Genomic DNA, 22607 nt, shown 5'->3' with positions numbered 1-22607 from the left:
GCTTCAGGCCAAGGACCAAAACTGGAGCCAATACACCACTTGGCCAGGCTCAGAGTGGCTCATGTGACAGGGAAGAGAGTGCATGGTGGGGGGAAATCACACAGGGGGCAGCATGTCTGGGGGAACCTATAGTGTAGGGGCAGAGGTGGGGTGTTGGGAGATCCACAGTGTTCAACTTGGGGGAGTGCAGGGAAGATCAGGCAACCTACCACCCCGGCCACTTACCTTTAGCTACAGTTCCAGGCCTGGAGCTGCTGCTGTCTGGCTGGGCTGGACCAGGACCACAGCTTGGGCCAGGGCCACTGTTGCTGACTACTCTAGAGCTGGAACCAGAGGCACTGCAAAAGGTAAGCTGTGGGGTGTGGAGGGGAAGGGGGTGAACAGGGAAAGCAGCAAAGAGGTTGGCACTGGGTACAGGCAGCAAGGTGGCAGGCGCAGGGGGTAAGTCCCCCTGCCACTGCTTTCCCCACCACAGAAGTGGGGAGGAACGAATTTAAAATAACCCTTCAAATAATGAGTTTCCGTACGTGAAAAAATATAACTAATTTATTTTAAAATTCCATGTATAGACTAATTATTGGGGGTGAGTCGTCTTAAATTTGAAATTGTCTTGGATTCAGGTCAGTATGGTAACCGTATGGTAGGTAATCCAATGTGTGAATCTGTAAAGCATTAGCTACTCTGCACTAACTCCACATATAGACACTCTCAGTGCCCATCAAGCACCCCATTATGCAAAATAGCTCAATCTATTTTTAAAACAGAATAAGATACCTTGAACTTCACATACACTTAGTATGTCCACAGGAGAAGTTATGTAGAACAAGAAGCGTTCAGTAAATACATACCTTCACGAAGTATGCAGTAACACCCCATGTAGGCAAGCCACTATGGCCTTACTTTGCATCAAAATAAATGGCCTGATTTTAAAAAGTTCTCAGCTCCCAGCACTCCCTCTGAAGTCAATATAAGATGCTTAGTACTAAGTAACTTTTAAAATGAGGACACCTACTTAGACACCTAAAAACAGATGTAGAATTCAGACTTTAAATACCAGGAGTACAAGCCTGGCCCTACTCAGGACAAAAGGAACTGTATCACTGACTACAACAAGGTAAGGCTTCAACCCCATTTCTTTAAAAGTTTCACCCTTGATTTTAACCCATGTTAAAAAGGAAATATAGATGGAGATAAAATGTTGTCAGATTATTATTACAATCAATGAACATTCATTTGAACCACTGTACAAAATCCAAATGCATATTTTACAAACAGATACTGTCATCAAGTTATGCTTAAATATTGTTAATATTTCTTTGTATATTTTCTGACAGCGAAACAGATCACACACATAATACCCATCTTTAACTGAAGAGATCACATTTTCTATTACAAATCATTTATAATATTGGCAGTTTGGATCAAAACTTTCACAGAATGTCACTTATAACTTAGTGAACAAGTTGAACTAATATGTACATAGGTATCCCCTCCATTATTGAAAAACATGGCCTCACCTAATGATAAGAAGCTGTTTACAAAAAAAATACCAGACTATACCTTGGAATTTAATAAATAAATGATTCAACTTTCTCTGTGGCTATCAACTGCCAAATCAAAACTTCCACTGACTTTATATAGGCCAGGATTTCAATCAAAATCTTTTTTTTAAGGTTAGAATTTCAAAAACTTTAGGAAAGATAATGGAAATAAGTCTATTTGATAAAGAAAAATATAGATTTAGGGTATATATTTAAGTGAAAATATTATGAACTTAGGATCTCAGTATCCTGGTTAATACTAAAATCCAGCTTTTCAACATATAGAGTAAAATCAATTAAAAAACACAGTTTGAATAAGATGCATTCTTGCAAGGAAAGCTTAGAAAGAATCACCTTGAAAGTGTTTGATGCCGAGGAAGTGCCATAACTTTTCTTTACACAAAAGCAGTCGTCTGCAGAGCACAACCAGATGTTACATTTTCTTTTCTTAGTTTCTGTAAACCTCCATGACCTCCTCCAAATTAAAAAAGGGAATAGCATTTTTAAAGCCACAGGAGCTATCATTAGTGAAGCATTCTAAGGATTTTCATTAATTCATAGCCAGCCAACCAGGAATTTTCCCACAGGCTTATACAAAAAAAAGTCAGGGAAGTCACTGATTGCTTGGTTGAATTTGAATATGTTCAGGAGTAAGATCAGAAATATCTAGTTCCTCCCATTCGGGTGGAGTAGGGGGAATCAGACATTAAAATCTAAGTCCGCACACCAACTCAGATCAAAACTTCACATTACTGCTCAAACCCCCAAAGAGAGAGAAATAGAGAACTTCAGCATGCTTGCGGGGAGGGAAATCACTCAAAGTAAAACAATTAAGCAAAATGAAAAAAAAATTAAAACAACATTTAGATGTTTTTCTCTGAAGTTTATTAGAAACATCACACCCAAAATACAGCCTATTGTAAAATTAAAGAGTAATTTATTAACTGTATTCATTCAGTTAACTTCTTCCTTCAACACTTCTTTTTTTCAGAATACTTGGAACTACATTCTAGACCAGAGTGTGAAAGCTTGAGCCTGCAAAAGGCTAATCACCCTTACTCTCACTAAATTTGTGAAAGTTGGGAGTATTCAGCATTTTGGAAAACAAGTTACTGAGCTGCCTCCCCTTATTACAATATTCACTAACCAAAAACTTCATTAATACAGATTAAAGTTGACCAGTTGTGACTTGTAGCCTTCCAGAATGGCAAGCACATCTAAATCTTGAAATTCAGAAAAGAGAGACAAGGTGCAACCCAGCCATACCCTGCCATATTTACTCTGTCCCCTTGGGACAGGTAACCTGACAGGGGATTCATTGTATGTTTCAACCATGTTCTGTAACAAGTAATGCACCATATTGTGCGGTATGTTGTACCGGGCTCTTCCCGGTGAGGACTGGGCCAGGTTGCGCTTGGGGCAGGCGGCTACAGCGCTGGGAGGGAGGCTACAGAGAAGCTGCAACCACCCCAAATTTTGCCATAGCCCCCCATAGCCTCCCTCCCAGCACCACTGCCACCTGCCCCAAGCACAGCCTGGCCGCACCCCAGCTGGGCAATGCCTGCCCCAGCCCCACTCCCCCCCCCACCATGCGGGGTGTTGATCTGCCCCCCCCCCTTTCCACCACAACAGACTTACCACCTGCATGCAGCTCTCCAAGCTGCCAGGCTGTGCTCCTCACTGCCTACATGCTGCGCTGCAGCTGCACGAGGGAATGGGCGGTTATTGGCCAAGTTAGGCCAATTTCTAATATCATCAAATTAGGCCAATTTCTAATATTGTTAATTTTCTTTATATTGGTGCCAATCTGATATCGGACCAATGTATCAATGCACCTCTGGTACTCAGTAAGTCTGCTCTAGATACAACTTTTGCCTTAGCAAGGATGGCCTGACAATTTCTCGTAGGCCCCTGGCACATATTACATTTAAGATACAGTTAATGTTTTAATCATGTCTTAAATAGTAAGCTGGCCACACACTGAAGTCAATTTATGATGTGATAGTAGAGTTTTCTGACATCCCCAGCACCCGCGGACACCAGGATCAAGGAGCCTCTCCCCAATCCCAGGGTTCCTGTGTACCAGGGATGTCAGTAAAACATGTGCAAGCCAGCTGCACACACAATTTTTAAAGATACCAGCATAACAGGACCGCAGGGTCAGGGAGATACTCTCTAGTCCAGGGGTCCCCATGTGCAAGGACCTGTAAAAACTACTGTTCAGCCCAGATGGGCAGTGCACACAGTTTTTCCTCATCACAGCATATGGGGAACCTGGGACTGGGGAGAAGAAGCTCAATCCTTGGGTCCCCATGCACCATGATGTGTAAAAAACCAGCATGTGCATGGTTTAATGACTTCAGTGGGGGAAGTCCTTTGGCTCCCGCAGCCAAGCGCCTAGCCAGAGCTTCTGAGAACAGGGAGTTAGCAATCAGCTGATTGTCCACGTGGCCTGGACTGCACTGGGGCCTGTTCCCCATGCCAGTTCAGTCCCTGGTGCCAGTCAACAATCAACTGATACTCCAGCACCTGGCTTTCAATTTGCTGTGCAGGGAAGCCTAGGATTGTGCTCCCAGGCTACCCTGCACTGGCAAGTAGGGCATGATTAGGATCTAATCCCTGATCTCAAACTCAAGAGTCTTGCCATGCATTTGTGGATGGCAGGAGGTGTGACTGTGGGGATTGGGATCAGATCCTATTGCGCCTTGAAATGAAGGTCTGCCAGCAGCCTTATACTTGCATGTTTTGATCTAAAGGGCTCAAAAGCACTACTCATGGCTAGTTAGGATTGTAGTAACAGCATTAGTAGCTTGTTTCCACCTATTATTAAAATAATATAGGAAAATAAACAATAAAAATATATTTAACAACATTTACACAGATTATCATTTGTTATTTTTGCTAAAAGCATACACTATAATTATCCATTCTACCAACTTGCAAAAAATTAAAACAGAACTAGTATAAGATGATATAAATATAAATAAAATGAAACAGTGGACACTAAAGTAAAACAGGGAAATTCCATTTGATTTTGGCACTTATTCTTTGGGCAAGTAATGCAAATACACCTAGGAACTATACAACAGGCTCCAAGTTGTTAAGAAGAAGCCAAATTGTTTTTCGTCTGTAGTCTAATATTTAAAATTTTCCATTAATGGGGAGAGTCATTTTTCCCTTATTTCTTCAAAGCAAACAAACAAGAGCACAAATGGTAAATCACGTATTGCATTCTTCCCACAAGAACATGTTCTATCCAAATATGGGGTTCAACACGGTCTGTCCAAGACAACTGCACCTTTCAAAGTGAATCAGATTCTAGTAAAGGTTTTCTGTTGTTTGTAGCTTTGTACTACAGATTGGTAGATCTCTAGGCCAGAGGAGTGCTTTATTAATCTCAAAAAGGGGAAAGTTTGAAAAAGTCTCACCGCTTGCATACTTCTCTATATGGTAGCATCTTTAATTCTTAAATTTATGTCTTGTTTTAAATATAGAAGAAATAGTGGGTCATGATTCTCAATACACTTCCCAGGCCATTGTCTGAAGAATATAGATTTTATTTAATCATTCAACACAAAGGTTTATTTAGAAAAAGAGTGGTTTCTAAAATGCACTTTTTAGGGTATCTGGTAAGTATAAAACAACTCATTTTCATCTAATAATGTAGAATTCTTAACTGAGCTAGGATGTTCACTCCTGTTTCAGAGTGCATGACCCCCTCTTCATAAAATTCAAATATAATAAAAGCCTTAGTCTGTCTGTCTGTAACGCTTTATGAGCACTCTAACTGGTTGCCTCAGCAGCCATTCAATCACAACCCCGACTGAAACAACCAGAGCGCTCTGCACATACAGACACACATGACAGAGCACTGCCATGACAGAGGGGACTGAGGGGCCTGAGCAGAGGGGCAAGGCCAGTGGTCAGGGAGGGCAAGGCCAGTGGCCAGCAAGGCCAGTGGCCAGCAAGGCCGGGGCCCTGCTCCTTGGAGGCAAAGGGGGATGGCAGGGATGGACTGGGATGGTGGAGTGCCGCCTTGACGGCAGGGACGGAGGGGATGAAGTAGGGGGTGAGGCCAGCGGCACTGGCCTCCCCCTCCCTGCTCCTTGGAGGTGGCAGTGGCGCAGGGTGCTGGTGGCACAGGGTGCTGGTCTTGCCCCACTGTTCTGACCCATGGGGCCAGACATGGGATATGGGGAGGGGCACACGGGGCCAGAGGCAGAGCGGCAGCACCGCGGGGCACTGGGTGGCAGTTCTCCATCCCCACCCACCCCACCCCACCCCCATCAGTCATGATGGACAATGACAGGGACGGACTGGGATGGTGGTGCGCTGCCACGATGGCAGGGACAGAGGGGACGGAGGTGGAGGGGCAAGGCTAGCAGTGCTGGCCTGGCCTGGCCTGGCCCCCCCCCCCATGGCCCTGCTCCTTGGAGGCAGCAGCACAGGGTGCTGGCAGTGCAGCGCTGGCCTCGACCCCTGCTCTGGCCTCACTGCCACCACTGCCGGGCCCTAACAAAAGCTGGCGAGGGGAAGGCAGAAGTGAGGAGAGGGGAAGGGAAGCAGGAATGTGGGGGGGGGGGGCACAGCAGCGGTGCCCGGCCACCCCTGGGCTCGGAGAACAGCCAGGAGGGATGGAAGGAGGGGAACTGTGGGGGAGGGGGTTGCGCATGGCTGGACATGCAGCAGCGGCAGCTTAGGGTGCTAAGTGGCAGCTGCAGCCACCATGTGCAAGCTTCCCCCCCTCCCCTACACCTGGGAGGCAGCAGCACTGCAGGGTGCAGTGCTGGTGGGCAGGGGGGGGTGGTGCATGATGCTGGAGGCAAGAGCAGCAGCATCTCAGGGCGGTGAGTGGTGGCACTCTGTCACTGCCTGCCCCCCCCCACCCCTGGTCATTGTTGATGGGCATTTGGCTAGTTAGATATAAAAGCCATGTTAATAATTGGAGATATTTTCTATTTTTGAGTGAGTTTCAGGATCAGCATCCCATAGTTCTGCTCCATGGAATAAAATAAACTCTACCTTGGATTTGCAGACCTTTAGTGCTCCAAGTACCACCCTTCCACCTGTTTTATTGTAAAAGCATAAAAATTCCATCCAAGGCTTATTTTGCTCCAGTGCACCGATCCTCAACCTTTTTAGACTTAAGGCAGCCCTTGGGAAACGCCAGCTTTTAGTTTCACTCTTTTTTTGTCTCCACAGAAAAAATAATTGAGCAGTTTTCTCTGTTGCAAAGAACTGAGAAAGGCCACAACTATGAATTTCTATTTGAATTCGCTGGATTTATCTTGTGAATCATGCTTCTAAACCTAAGAGTGCTAACCTTGTGTGGCACCTGCAGCACCCTTGAAAGGATCTCAAGGCACCCCAGAGTGCTGCAGCACCCTGGTTGAGAATTGCTGCTGCAGTCCTTACAATTTCAATATGCTTATTCCAGCTCAGATTTTTATTAAAATAGATTTCAAAACCAGTTAGGACAGACTGGGGGAAGGCAAAACATTCAGCCCATGGGTTGTATGGCACATTTACCATCATTTTATCTAAACTTTTCATTTCCTGGTATCCATAAGGTTTAGATCTCAAAGGGTACAGAGCCTTGCCAATCAACTCTAACTCTCAATTAACAAAAGTTTTGGGGGCAGTAAATTTATGCACTGCAGCCACTTGCACATTTCCTGAACCATCACAGGTAGAACATCACTCCAACACTACCATCTCTTTCTCTCTTTGCTTCTATTTTGTGAGTAAATGGCAGTTACTGAAGAGCCATAATTGAGAAACACCTTGGAAAAGCACAGAGGCTTCCTCAGAACACCTCAGGATATAGACATACATATCTGAAGCCCTTTTAAAAGAGGCATGTTTCAAAAGGGCACAGCTATTACATGCTAATTGTTACTTGTGGACAAGCCAGGAATGATCTAAATGTAGCAAAACTGCTCCAACTTTAACACTGGATGATGAAATATAGCCCACGGGCTGGATCTAGCCCACCAGACAAATTCGTCTGGCCTGTGGGCACCCACCAACTAATTGTACTCTGCTGAGCCTGCATGCCTTGCTCTGACCCTTGTGTGCGGAAGGGTCTGTCCCAGCCCAGCGCACAGCTTCGGGGCAGGACTGCTGCTCCCATTGCTGCAACTACCAGGGGACCTGCTTGGCTTCCCCATCCTCCAGCGGCTCCTCATCTCCCTCCTGCAGTGCTCTCTCCAGGAAGCAGGTAAGGAAGCAGTGGGCTTGGGGGGAGAGGGAGCTGTACCTGGGTGGAAGCACAATGTGTGTGGGTGGCTAGGGCTGGTGGGAGCACAGAGCCCGTACCCAGAAGAGCAGCAGGAGTGTGGTGCTCAGGTGGGTAGATGGTGTGGGCCACCCACACGCTCCCTCCCCCCTCCCCCCCATCCCATTGTGCAGACCCTGCTGCCAGCAGCAGCAGTGAGTGCTCAGGGTGCTTCACAGCACATGCAGGCGCTGCCACCCAGAAGCACATGGCTTAGGTCAGTACTGCACATGGTGGCAAGGAGTGCAGCCAGGCCAGCCTGCCTCTGATGCGCGGGCCACCCCATGGTGCACGTGCATCTCCTGACACTTGCATGCCACTGGGAGAAGCCCTGCACAACGGAGCCAGCTGCCTTCCCCACCCCCTGCCACGCAGTTCCCAGAACTCTGCCAGAACTGGAGGGGAGCCCTGCATAGCAGGGGGCGGGGAAGACAGCCAGCTCCATCATGTGGGGCTTCCTCCATGGCGCGCGAGTACCAGGAGCTGCCAGGAAGAAGGCTGGCAGGCCAGTGGAGCTTCACTCAGTAGAGGTGGTCCAGACAGGCTGCGCTCCTTGCCACTACATGCAGCACTTGTCTGAGCTGCATGATGCCAGGTGGCAGCACCTACGCAGGCCATGAGTGCCCCGAGCACCTGCCACCTGCTGCTACTGCCAGCAGCAAGGGGATCTTCACTCCCCACCTTCCCTCACCCTACAAGCCCCACACACTCATACCCTGCTTCCACAATCCTTCATACATACACCCCCCAACATACCCAATGCCCCCCACACAACTCTCCCACAAACACTCCCACACCCCACCATACACACACATCCCAACCATACCCCACATACAATAACAGTAAGAATTTATTTTTGAGTTATTATGCAATCACCTCCATATACAGCATGCAAATGCGAATCATGACAAAAATATTTTCTGAAATAAAATTAAAACATGTTATAGTAGGTGTTTGACTTTTTAGTATATGATTTGGTTTTTTTCTGGTTCCAAGATAGCACCCCCCCCTCCCAAAAGGAGTACTTCTGGGGACAAAGGTAGGGACTTCCGTTGGCAAACGTCAGGGGTTAGGGGCAGGATTTCTGGTCCCAAGATGGCGATCAGGGGGCAGGGCACCTGTCAAGGGGCAGGACTAACATTGCAGCCCTTGACAGCTTGCCAAAACTCATTAACAGCCTTCGATGTAAAATAATTGGCCACCCCTGTGACAGACAATATTCAAGATAACCACTCTACACACTGAGATATTACAGAAATCTGAAAGCATGAGCCAGCTCATAACTTGGGGAAACTGTAGACTTGGAAAATCTTGATCAACTGACCCCAAATTTGCTCTAGAAACTCTATCCCTACTCTTGTTGTGCCATACTTGTTTTTAAGACAATCTCCTTATGCACAAGAATTATTAAAAACAGCTCCTTTTGGCAGGAAGCCATATCTAAAGAACATCTGAAGTTGACCAAGCTAGCCCAGGTGGCACCACTAACTCTATTGTTGGCATTAATGCGGCAAACTAATATTGGGCTGTGGGGCTGTAGCAACTCCACAGGTCAGATTGCACTGGGATTTCCATTTCATCGCAAATAAAAAAGGTTTACGTAAACACTTTTGTTTGAGCTATATTTTTAAAACAAACATTTGTCATTTGTGCACTGCTTGATTGTGTGTGGGTGCAGGAAACAATCATTTGAGATTTTCTATGACAGTTTTAAAAAGAAGGATCGGACAAAAAACGTCCCTCTCTCACATTTGAGACCTTTTTCCAATAACCATCAGTCTCTGAAAGGTGATACAACTGGGTATTATGGGTGAATTATAGTAAAAAGTTTAAGTTTGTATCTGGGATCTGATTTCCATAACCATGAGTGACTTTTAACTGGCAATGCTATCCTGGCACTGCGCTAGTCAATACTGACATCGTACTAGCCTTCAGATCAGGGCTCTCATATTTCAGGCACCTCTCTCATGCTCAGAAATATCTTTGGGCACTGACAGACATAGAAAAAAAATAACACAAAACAGCACTTTACTGGAAGAGGCATCACATTAGTTTGACCCAGCTCCCCAGTATCTGTATAGCTCACATGCTTCAGCAGGGCTTTTTGGCACTTTTATCTAATAGCTGATTCAATCACCTATTAGATAAAAGCATCAAAAAGCCCCACTGAAGCATTCGAGCGATACAGAGACTAGGTGCACCAGGTCAAACAGATGCAATGCCTCCTCTGGGCATGCACTGTGCCTGGTGCAGGTGTGAGCTGAGTTGAAAGTAAAGTGCTGTTTTGGTTTTTTTCCATGTCTGTAAGCAGCCTTTATTAATACTGATACTGGTAAGTGTTATAGCTTTGATCACATATAGCCCCATTCATCAGAAAATGGGTGAGGAACATGCTGTATGACTACTTCATAGTGGTAGTGTCAAACATTCAGCTCATGGAAATAGGACATTCGGTCCATGGGACTGAAAATTTGCGGGGAAGAGGTAAATGATGCAGCTGCAGGGGTTAGTGGCACTGCTGCTCCCTGTCACTGAATTTCCAGGTCCCAATCCCTGTTAGGGGCAAAATTCTGCAGTGGCATTAACCCCCACACTGCCAGGTGGGCAGTACAGCCCTAAGAAGCCCCAGGGTCCAGATACAGCCTGAGAAGCCCTGCAATCCAGATCTGGCCTGTAGGGCCAAATGGGTTTGACACTTCTGCTTTACACTAATACTTTACACTTGCAACATTTCTAGAGTAAAATGCAGGGTTCGAGCTACACTTTGACTCTTGGGAGAGATCTGCTCTTGTCTGCTATGGGGCAGGGGAGGGCTGAGCCCTCCCAAGCTCCCCATTAATTCACGCCCTGGTAAAATCTAAATATGCTTTTCGACAAAACTTCCAGGAGGCGGCCCTGAAAAAACAAGGAAATGTATGCAAAAACACATTCTCTGAAAGCACAAAAAGAGCAGGACCTGAATCAACAATACATGGGCAATACTGACATTTAACAAACACACTATGTCATATTTGGCTACCAGGTAATCTGATGTAAGGATGCCTTGGAAGACTCCGGTTTACAGGAAAGTCTCAGTCCTGTTGCATGCCTGCAGATTATTTTTCTGGCTCATCAGTTTGGCTTAAACTACATTTTACCCTGAATAACATTTTAGACTACAGGGTACTGAATACTAATGAAGTACAATCCTGCACAGGTAGTATCAGTTTGGAAAAGATCAGAGACATGTTTTGAGCCCTTGATTCAAAATAAAATTATAAGAACTATAAAATTAGTTTTACAACTGGTGTGTCAAGTATTCAGCTCATAGAAGCAGACCCCTTTTTTGTGGGTGCCATCTGTTGGGAAACTTTGCTCAAATAACCTGAGATTTTGAACTCTAACCTACCCTGGGTTCCCATGAGCACATGACAATTCAAGTAAGGAGATGAATTTTACACCATTTACAAAAATCATCTGTTAAACAATAAGCACCTCTGCTGTTACTGCCACCCCACTGTAATAGCATTACATCATTTATCTTGAAGGTTATATTTACACTGCAAAGGACACCAGGGTCTATAGGATATCACAGTATATATCCCAATTTGCAAAACCTGCTTGGAAATGTCCACACTGCACAGCCACCAGCAACTCAAATGCATACAACTACATCCAAAATGGTGCTGCAGTTGCCTGGGTTCTCTATTAAGATATCTGAGGGAACACGTCCAAGGGCTCATAGTGCCTCACACTTGTGCCATTCCAGGAATCAGTTCAGGAATGGTCTGTTCTTAACACCCACGCAGACATGCATTGAGCCCACCAACACGTTCAGTTGAAACACTCCAAGCTTTATGCATCCCTGACATTTGTTTTTTCCAGCTGGTGCAAAGTCACTGATCCAGCAGAGATGAAACAGATTTTCTTCCTTGTGGCTGCACTATTATTTTGCCAAGATACAGACAGAGAATAAGGGAGACAATAAATTATATTTCAGCAGCAGGTCTAACCCATGGAAGGTATCAGTGGCTCTCAGAACAAGATCAGATATGCCGGCAGATGCCATGGTAAAGTGGTGACGACACCTGTTGCATGCCATGATCATTGCAGATTCCCCACAAAACCAGAATCTCCAATGCAGGATAATTAGCACAAAGTGGTGGGACTACATCATTATGCAGACCAGAGAGGCCATCAGTGGCTCCAGAACTTCCATGTGAGGGAGCAGATCTTTATGAAGTCTTATGAGTGGAACCTGCTGTGGCTCTCCAGTACTAAGTTGTACAAAGAAGGGATGCTAAACTGGTCCAGAAAGGGATTGCTATGACTCCTAGAAGCTTACTAGAGGTCCATGTATAACAGTTTGATGATGGCAAGTCAATTAATGTTATTGTTTTAATAGATCAGTGGTTCTCAGCCTCTTTGGACTTGAGACACCCCTTATGGGATTCGAGACACATCTGCTTACTTCCTTGCAGCTGGGCCCGACAGTGAGGATGGGAGATCCACCAGGCAGGGACAAGCCTCAGCCTGCACTTATCTGCTCATCTCCTAACAGTTCACATATCTCCCCATACCTCATGGCACCCTGCAAAAGATCTGGTGGCACCCTGGGGTGGACTGGTATTGGTTGAGAATCACTTTAGTAGAGATCTGTGAGGTAATTAATTCTGTGCTTTACTCCAGGTAGTAGATATTGTTAATGTACCTGAAATAATAGCTGAATTTGAGAAAATGAGCTTTCCCAACATCAACAGCATTCACATGCTTGCACTTTGCCAACTGTGAGAAGCACATGAAGCTGTCAGCCACAAAGGATCTTAATCAAAAGGTATAAGCTGGTAAACCACAAAGGATGCTAATCAATAGTTATACCTTGGCTCACCACAAAGCCAAGTTTGTAAACACCGTATGTGATGTAACGGCAAGTGCCCGATACTGAGGCTGAGGAAATCTGCCATTTATGTATTTGGGCAAGCAGGAACCGGTGAACAACAAAGTAATCAACAGAGTGTTTGTGCCCACTGTAATTTTAGGAGATCTGCTTACTATCTACTGTTATGACTCATAATACTGTTTCCTGAAATCAGAGCACCTGGCAGAAGAAGGTTTAATTATGCACTTATTAACTGCAAGATGGTGACAGGCGAGGGTGGGGGGGTGGTATTTGTCAGGCTGAAGGCAAAATGGTATTACCTACAAAACCTTTTGGATGCCAGTATGACCATATCTTATGTTTTAAATTCTATCTCTGTCTCTAACAGGACAGTCATTCCCTTCATCCCTACCTCTGCCAGCCTCTCTGAAATGTTATCACACCAAGGAAGTGTTGGGTGCATTTCCCAAAGTCACATCCTTCATTGCAGTTGCACCAGAAGTGAATTGGAACCATAGTATAATCCTTTGGTTAGCTAGCAGTATGGTGGCACAACATCTGCCAAAACTATTTGGCAGAGGTGAGCTAAGTACTATAGAAAAAGCAGACTGCATGGCATCAAAAGTTAAACACCAATAAGAAGTATATAAAATAACTGGTAGAGAAAGTGATCAGGAAGTAAGTAGGAAGAAATTCTGGTAAATAGAGGCACTGGACCCTGCTACATGAGCTCTCTCAACAACCTCACTACAGGCTCTAATCCAATTATTTTCAACCATGATGCCCTGGCACCCTGGGGTGCCTTGAGATCCTGTCAAGGGTGATGCTGAGTGCCACCCAAAGGTTACCAGTGTTAGGTGTGTAAACATGATTCACAATATAAACTGAAAAATTCTGAGTAGGAACTCATAGTGTTAAAACATTCTGACCTGTTGTGGTTTTTCTGAGTTTTTTGCAAGAGAAGAATTGCTCTATTATTTTTCTGTAGTCAAAAAAACTAATGAAAAACTAAGAACAGGCATTTTCTGAGTCTAACGAAGTTGAGAACCACTGGTCTAACCTCTTCCAGGCAGGCAATGAAGCCTGAGTTCAAAACACATTTAGGCCCAGGAACAACAGTTTTGTGCAAAGGCTGTTGTGGGGTTTGAGCTAACACTGAGGTAAGGGTCTTGATTAAGACAACATAAGCTATTTCAAAGCAATGGGCAACATTTGCAAGCTTGTCAGTAAAACTGACCATAGTGGAGTTTAAAGGTTAGTCATCTATTAAGAAATATGTTTCATCTGAGCTCCCTGTGTTCCTCAATATCCATCAACCAACATACATGCAAGTTTAAGATATACTTTCATATTATTAGCTCTGTACATCCTGTATTATTATACATACATGAAACAAGCCCATTAAATGTGCAAAAAATAACATTAAGTAGACTGGCATTATATTTCAAAGGTCAGTGTTACACTTTAATTAGCACTCCACAGGAGTATGGGAGTCAATCATTCAACAGCCCAATGACATTTATTGTAAAATAGAGTACAAAATGTTTCAGGATGATCGTGAATAGACAACAATGCTAAAGGAATAAGGGATAACATGCTGAGAAATGAACTAGACAATTTCAATGTTGGCTCACATGACAGAATTTAAGGTAGTCACTGAAGCGACAAAAGGATTCTAAACCATATGTTTCTGCTAAATAAATATTGCCTTCAGAACAGCTAAAGATGACCACCCTTATTGCAGTAAGCATTGCTGCTCACTGCTAAAATAATCATCATCTCCAATTAGCATCTCTTGCAAAAAATCATGCGGAGGAACTAGCACACTGTCAATAAGGTGGCTATAATTATAAAAAGTCAGGAAAGGTAAATAGCTGGTTGTCTACAACTGAAAAATACTAATAGGATAAAATCAAGTTTATTTTTCAATTCTGATCCTGAAATAAAATTTATTTGTAATCCTAACTCTCTCAAACCTCTCTGCATGTTCACTTGAAAGTAGTTTCTCTAATGCAACTACAAGTTGCCCTTCTTTTCTTTAATCTGCTTGTCAAAATTAATTCAGCCTTTATAAGGAAGAAGAAAAAAAAAACAAGGACACTTAAAAAATTAATTATGATATATTATCAGAGATACATTTTATGTATTTCCTCAAAATGCAATGTGCCAGCTTTTTATATAATGTTCAGTTGTGTATAGAACAGATAATAAAACATAAATGAAAGAAAGTACAGAACAGAAAACACAAACAAATTGGAAAGATTCAGAAAAAGAACAAGCTTTTGATATTTCTCTTCCAAGTACAGTTTTAAGATGTTTGTAGTACATTTAATATTTTACAAAAAAAAAGATAAATTATTTTACAGTTAAAACTTGAATACCAATGTTAGTATTTATTGTTTACCAATAAAATGTTGCTCTCCTGTCTTTATTGTCCACTAATAAAACACCAGATTCATTGGCAAACTTCACCCTTCCAGCTGAATTATATGGGCAATTCACATCAAAGCTTTGTTCCACCATCTTTGGGCTGATCTGCTAGAAAAGACAGCTGGTCCTTATTAAAGCACCCTTTAAAGGTTGCAGCTTTAATTAACATCCATATTACACTAACATTACAAGTAAAGAAAAAGCTAGCATCATCTAATAATGACAGCATAACTTTCTGCCAGTAGACTAAAGATATACTGTATTGAGATTAATGAAATATCTGTTTTATTCTTAAGTGGTCTAGATTTGAAATTAGCCCAATAGATTGTTATATTTCTAGTTGTTGAAAGGCAGGTTTTATCTGTTGAAGTCTAAAACACAAAGAATGTCCATGTCCTGAAAAGAACAGTCCAACCTATAATAGTTCTGAAACTGCAGAAACCCTTGGTAGATCATGAGCCTTCTAAATGGTCTGAATATTCAAACTACTAAATAAAGTATATATAAAAATACATTTTGTTGCAAGTATTCTAAATGAACTTCTCATAAGTAAACTGTTTCCATGAATCTTCCTCTCTAATTTTGATGTATTCCAATGCTTTATATTACATGTACTGTTCAGAATCAGTGTTCCTTATGGAACATTCATGCACCTATTCTATTAGTTTACATACTTAAATTGTGGTCTTGGTTTTTAAATAAATTGTTTGAAATATACAGACTGTACTGAATCCTTTTTTCTGTGGAAATGTAGTTACATGTTCCAAATACGTTTTTCTTTCAGAGAAAAAAAAAAAAGTCATAGGTTCTACTATACAGTTCTAGCTGTAAAAGCTTAGAAGTGAATCCAATTTCCTGGAGTAGATGATTGGGAATGTTCTAGGCATCAGTGGGCAAAACTACTGATTTGAGTGAAGATGAGAAAAATGAAAAGAAAAAATGGGGGACACATGGAGCTGCCAACATCTGGTTAACAGAGCTAGCACCTCAACCACCACTGCAGTTATCAAAAGATGAAAGAAACCATTGCTGGCAACCATTAACACCCTCCAGTGAAACAACCCCCCCACCAGCTCAGCTCTTTCCTCCATTTAAAGAAGAATGACACCCTGAAAGAGAGGGGGAAAAAAAGCAATGAAGGAGGAAGAGGAAAATATGCTTCTGTACACCTGAAAATTAATCTGGATTAAAGGAGAGCTTGATTTCAAAGCTACTCCTGAACCACAACACATGTGGACATTCTGCGAGGTATTCTCACTCCAAATTAAGAATGTCCACACTACTAAGGAAGTTATTCCAGAAAAGCTTAATTCACAGTGTTTGAAGGGGAAGAAGAGTGCAAACAGACATGGTAAGGAGAGCAGGAATATACAGTACATAAAACCTGCAGGGTGAGTATGGGGCAGTTGCAGTGAGTTCCTGAAATACAAGACCCTGGGAGAGTAGCACAAACGATGCTTGCAGGGGAGAATCAAGGGTGGCAGGCAGCCTGTGGCATATGCAGTAAGATGGGTCTACAGAACCAAAGTATGTGACCTTTTTGTTCTTTAAAATATGCCATATATTATCTGTCAGCACACAGTGTCAACTGTCTTATGTTTTAGATTGAACATAATTAAGGGCCTGCTCTTTCTAAGAACATAAAAAGATTTAACTTGCAGGAGTAATCCCATTAAAAACAACATAACGACTTGTGGGAGTAAATTTATTCACATATGTAGCTCTGGATGAGCATAGCCCAAATATGCTCAAATGAAATTTAAAATTCAATATGGCCTTCCTCACACAGCTAAGGGTTTGTCTACAACAGACAATTAAACAGAAAAGCTTTTCCAGAATAGCTCTCCATGTGGTTGCTCTCATTCTGGAATGGTACAGCTTTTTCTGATTTAACTAGCATGGGAAAAGGAACGCTTATTGTGGAGTTGGGCTACCCACAAGTTGAGTAGCTCTTGCACTTTAAACACAGTCTTATCTTAATCCAACTTTCCAGTAAAGACAACCCTTAAAACTCACATTAAAACCTGTAAGTATTAATTTGGTTCCAGTTAAGCCAATGGAAGTTCTGCCATTAACTTCAGTGGGATTTCCCTCAACAGCACTAGTTATGTGTTTAAATTTTTACTTATCCGTTTAACTGCTTTGCTGGGTTTATAAACATGTTGGGTTTGCTGGATTGGAAACAAAAGACTACCAAAAAACCCCACAGTGCAACTAGAATCGAGTAGATCAGCTCTGCAATTTTCACTTGAGAATAAGCAGAGAAGCTCTAGTTTCAGGTAGCAAATATAAATTCTTACCAGTGTATCAATATTATTTTGCTTCAAGTTGAGTTTTTAGTGCAATAAAAACTTAAAAGCAAACTGAAAATGCTTGCATTTAATTGAATGTAAAAAGATAGTATTCTTGTCCCAATAAATTAAGCAAAATTAACCAGAAGGTAACATGAAAAGTTTGTATATGAGGTAAGCAGGCAGATTTGCAGCAGAACTCAGAGAGGAAAATTAAGATCCAGTAGTGTTGAGAAGGGTGACAAATATACCCAATTCTAGCAGCAGAATGAAAAAACACTCATATATGCAGTCACATTCCATTTCCTGTTTAATTAGTCAAATATCAGATGTTAAAATATGCATTTTAAAATACTGTAGACATTACTAAAATTATCTTATTTGGCACTGACTCACTAAAATACATTAGACACTTTTTACTGTTCATTAACCTAAATAATTTTTATATTTTTTTTTCCTATTCCCCTTAACCAATAAATGAGAAACTAATTAAAAATAAGGTGCAATAAGAATATCTATTTGAATAGGATACAATTACTTCAGGGCTTGTGTCTTTTCAATCAGTCAGTGTCCCTGCAGTGTTTAGAGTGGCAGAGGGGAAGTGGCCTGTGGTTAAACAGAGGAAATACCAAGGAATTTTAATAGAGCAAATAGTCTCTTTACTTCCTACAGAGTAGCACTTCAAAGGCAGCTCTGCCCCAGAGCAGACAATGTGTTACAGGGGCCATCAGTCATTTAATAGTATGTCAAGTCTATTCAAAACTTACATGCAACCCAAGATAAATACTACACAACCAAGACAATGGGTCGCATCCTGCATCACTACTCTTCAAAACTCCCACTCAAGTCAATGGACATTTTTACAAGTGAGAATTGTATTACAGAATCAGATTTAGGATCTAAAAACTGCTCAGACAAATTAGATCCCTGGAAAAGGAAAATATAATGGAAACTCAGATAAACTGTTATGTTCATTTAGCAAACAAAGCTCTTAAATCTGTTGCATGGGAGTAAAAACCAAAAAACGTCTTTGCAGTAACTTGAAAGGTAATAGTTCAGATGATGTATTAAAGGATAGCATCTTATGACCTTTATATTATGCAGATCCAGATATATTCAAATGTAATATACACACAGACATTCCTTATAGAAGAAGAAATCCGTTCAGTACATGCACTACATTCCTGTGCCTGTCAAAGTAAGCAAAATTAATCAAGTATTATGACTCATAATAGCAGTGAAAGTTTACTTGATTAAATAGCTGCTGCATAACTTGACAGAAACACGCATCTTTGTTGTTTAAAATCTGCGGAGCGCACTACTTTGTCTCGTGGACCATAATACAAAACAGAAGGGCTGCAGTCAAAAATATGTTGCTGCTAGACTGGAGCAGCACTGTGAGCCTTGAGACCAAAGAATTCAAGCCAACACAAAGAGAGTTGAAAAGGTTTTTAAATTTTAACATGCTCCTAAGAATATATTCTTTATCTGCTCGCTCTCTCCCCCCTATTTCTTCAGGGGTTTCTGCTTTCTGCTCAACAATACTACATCCAACCATCCCCGGGACGTGGCTTGTGCAGGAACATTTGCAAAGCTTTATGATCTAAAACCAAGAAAATCCTTACTGACAGGCGAACAAAAAGGAAAGGTAATGAAAGTCAGCCTTGTCCCGGGGACGCGGCGCTTCCACCACAGCTCCGACCGGCCAGAGCCCGCAGGAAAAAGCAAGCCCGCGGGCTAGCGACTAACAAGTGGTGACACCACGTCCCAGAGGCAGGGCGGCTTCGCTAGCACTGCGACGAGGGCACCACAACGGGAAAGGTAAAGACCCAGGGACAAGAACAAAAGGGAAAGACCAACGACAGAAAGTTTCTCGCCTCCCACCCTCTTCCCCGCAACTCTGTCTGACGATCAGGCCTGAAACCCAGACCCCAAGCGGCCTCGACCCATCACAATAACAAAGCCCGCGGCGATCGCCTTTTCTCCCGTGGGCAGGGCACGGCAGCTTCAGGAAGGGGAGAGAGAGGCTGATAAAAGACCTGTTGAGTGACTTCCCCACGCTCCCTTCCCTGGGCCGACAAACCCAGGAACCCCCTGCCCTGGAAGTGCCCCGCGCCCCCGGCCGCCCCTTCCCGGCAGGAGCAGCTCCGAGCCCGCACAGCCCCAGCCCCAGCCCCGCGCCCGCCACCCGGCTCGGCTCGGCCCGGCTCGCCTCGCCTCGCCGGGACAGCCGCAGCCGCCTCGGCCACTCACCCGCCCCGCGCAGGCATCGCCCGCGGGCCCCCTCCTGCTGCCGGCTGCCGCGGCGAGCGGGGGGCCGCCGAGACAGGCGAGGAGCGCGAAGAGCAGGGAGCCGAGCTGCAGCCCCGGGGCCATGGTGCGGCGGCGGCGGCGGCGCCCGCAGACTGGAGCCGGCAGCCCAAGCCGGGGGGCGGGGGCGGGGGCGGGCATGCGCTGCAGCGCGGCGCCGCCGGCAGGAGCTGGGGGCTTCCCCGGGTGCCGGGACCTCGCCCGCCCCTCGCTGCACTTGCCGCCTGGGGACGGGGCGCGAGCAGTGCGGTTTTGCTCCGGTGTTTGGCCCCATCCCCGTTGTCCCAGTGAGAGCGGGGAGTCGCTTGTCCACGCCTGAGTGTTGGAAAACACGCCGAAGTGTCTTCCCCTGGAAAGCAGAGCGCATCGCACACTGAGAAAGATAACCTGTCCTTGTGGTAGGTTACCTGGCAGGGGAAACACCATGTATCTGGGTCCCTGAAGGCAGTTTTTCCAGGGATAACTGTTCTTCCCGCGTGGTTTAGGACCCGCTGAGGTGCGGGGGCTTAAAGCCCACTGTATGGAAATGGGAGGCTCCTCCCTAGCTTGCTCCTGCCACCATATGGCTGAGGGCAGGCAAACTTGGGGGCACCCAAACCCCAAGCCTCTGGGCTTGGGCCAGCACATGGGATCATGAATGACATGTACCCCCTGGCTGGGGGGCACGGCAGTGGCAGCGCAGTGGTGGGAGCATGGCGGCAGTAACCTGGGAGCTCCCACAGACGCTGCCGGCGCTGTTGGCAGCGGAGAGAGGTGGCAAGTGCCAACCCAGGGTCAGCAACCACCCACAGACACGGCCGGCAGTGTCGGCAGCATCCAGCACTGATCGTTGACTGCCCACAGACACCGCCGGTAGTGTCAGCAGCGTCTTTTCATGGGGATGCACCGCCACGCTCAGGAGGTTCACGTGCACCTGTGTGCACCCCCTACATGTCACCAGTGCATAGATGCCTGCCAAAAGACTTTGGAAATATCTGAAGCCCCTGGTGGGGGTGGAAGATGTTTGCTATTTGTAGGGCCACTTATAGTTGTGGACTGACTCAAGGATTTGGACTTGATTTGCCTGATTTGGCTTGGAACACAAAAAAAAGTCTTTAAAAAAATGGGGGAAGTCACTGATGGTTTACAGCAGAGGTGGATGCACTGGATAGAAATCGCATCTGTGGATGCTGGTAACCATCTACTGCACTGGAACCCTTGTATCCACTTCTGTGTTGCACATTTTAACTACAAATGCCACAGCTGGCAAAGCAAATAAAACTCTGGCTTGCATCTACTGATGCATCTCAAGCAAGACCCAAGAAGTCATCCTCCCACTGTACTCAGCCTTGATGAGGCTGCAGCTGCAGTACTGCATCCAAGTCTGGGCTCTGCAATTTAGAAAGGATGTGGAGAAGCTTGAGAGGGTCCAGAGGAGTGCCACGCACATGATCAGAGGGCAAGAGAATAGGCCTTATGAAGAGAGGCTGAGAGGCATGGGACTTTTCAGCCTGGAGAAGTGAAGGCTCAGGGGGGATTTGGTGGCAGCCTATAAGTACATCAGGGGTGTGCATCAGGATCTGGGAGAACATCTGTTCACCAGGGCACCCCAAGGGAAGACAAGGTCCAATGGTCATAAACTGCTGGAGAACCGTTTTAGGCTGGACATAAGGAAAAACTTCTTTACCGTCTGAGTCTCCAGAGTGGAATAGACTCCCTCCAGAAGTGATGCAAGCACCTAGTCTGGAAATGTTCAAGAATGCCTGGATGCTTATCTGACCCCCACTAACTTCCTACCCTTGGGCAGGGAGCTGGCCCCAATGATCTTGCAAGGTCCCTTCCAGCCCTAACGTCTATGAAATCTATTAAATCATTTTTTTTAAATTAGTTTCCAATAAACTAATGAACTACAACCAGCCTCCTGCTTCATATAATATGGTCGTGTCCACTAACACATGCTTTTGGGGCAGAAGTGATGCACACAATGAACAAATTGGAGACTGTTGCTCTTAAGACACTATAGTTGTATGTCCTAGACATGACTGACACATTAAAACTCTCTAAACAGGATATAAGTGCACTGGGTAAATATGTGCAAAGCATCAAAGGGCCTGGATACAGAACACACCTACACCGGTGTAACTGGCCTTTCCACAGATGTAAATAAGAGCAGACACACAACATACAGCCCTGTACCAACTGAAGTTACTCCCATGCTGAGTAGAATTACTCTGGGAAAATCAGGAATGAAAAGATACTGTTAAAAGTTATGCTACTGTACATGGCACATGTCTGCAGCTTATCTCAGTCAGAGTATCTGTTATGACTGTGTACTTTATGCAGTTACACCAGCATAACTTCATGTCTGCTCCAGATCGCAGTATGAATAATCACTATCCCAAACTTACATAAGTTACACCAGTGAAAACATGCTGGGTGTCCTGGTTCTAAAAGACACAGTGACAGCAGCGTCTTTTCATGGGGATGCACCGCCGCGCTCAGGAGGTTCACTCAGGAGGTGTGCTGACACAGATACAGTTGTCCTGTATGTCATATGACATTTAGTCCTAAGTGCAATTCACTTCACTCTACTGACTCTGGACAATTTTACCTTCTGTTACTCTTGTTAGCCCTGACCAAAAAAATTTAAAAAAAATCCATAATTCAGCCAGGCCCTCAAATAACACCAAAACTCAATCTTATCAGAATAATAATGTAATGGAGCAAGTCTTAGCAAACAGAACAAAGAACTGTAATCAATGTGAAAGAAAATACAAAACATGAATACATCTATAAATAAAATTTCCCTATAAATAACCTAGAGTTATCCCTATCATAAGATTTGCTATCCCTTGATATTATGTAGGAGTAGGGCCACTTTAGTGCTGAAAACTATCAAGAAAAGCATTATGTTAATGTAT

The 22607-nt window shown here is 44.2% G+C and overlaps 1 protein-coding gene across 3 annotated transcripts in view; it reads right to left on the bottom strand.

Annotated features, from left to right (window-relative positions):
* The window catches only part of IL17RD (interleukin 17 receptor D), an 87882-nt gene extending 67717 nt beyond the window's left edge, over positions 1-20165 (bottom strand). Inside the window, exon 1 of one of the 3 annotated variants that reach the window (XM_059716122.1) lies at positions 20115-20165. Coding sequence is in view for 2 of the 3 variants with exons in the window: in XM_059716120.1 (XP_059572103.1) it covers positions 19651-19773 (123 nt within the window). In the remaining variant the exon portion in view is untranslated. Of the gene's footprint in view, positions 1-19650; positions 19823-20114 lie in introns of those variants that run through there. The other 2 variants (XM_059716120.1, XM_059716119.1) reach the window with 2 other exon arrangements.
* Between the last annotated feature and the right edge of the window lie 2442 nt (positions 20166-22607).

Source organism: Alligator mississippiensis, chromosome 12 (assembly GCF_030867095.1).
Source record: "Alligator mississippiensis isolate rAllMis1 chromosome 12, rAllMis1, whole genome shotgun sequence".
Classification (NCBI taxonomy): domain Eukaryota; kingdom Metazoa; phylum Chordata; order Crocodylia; family Alligatoridae; genus Alligator; species Alligator mississippiensis.
Note: the sequence above shows the minus strand (reverse complement) of the source record. Positions and strands in the feature narration are given on the sequence as shown.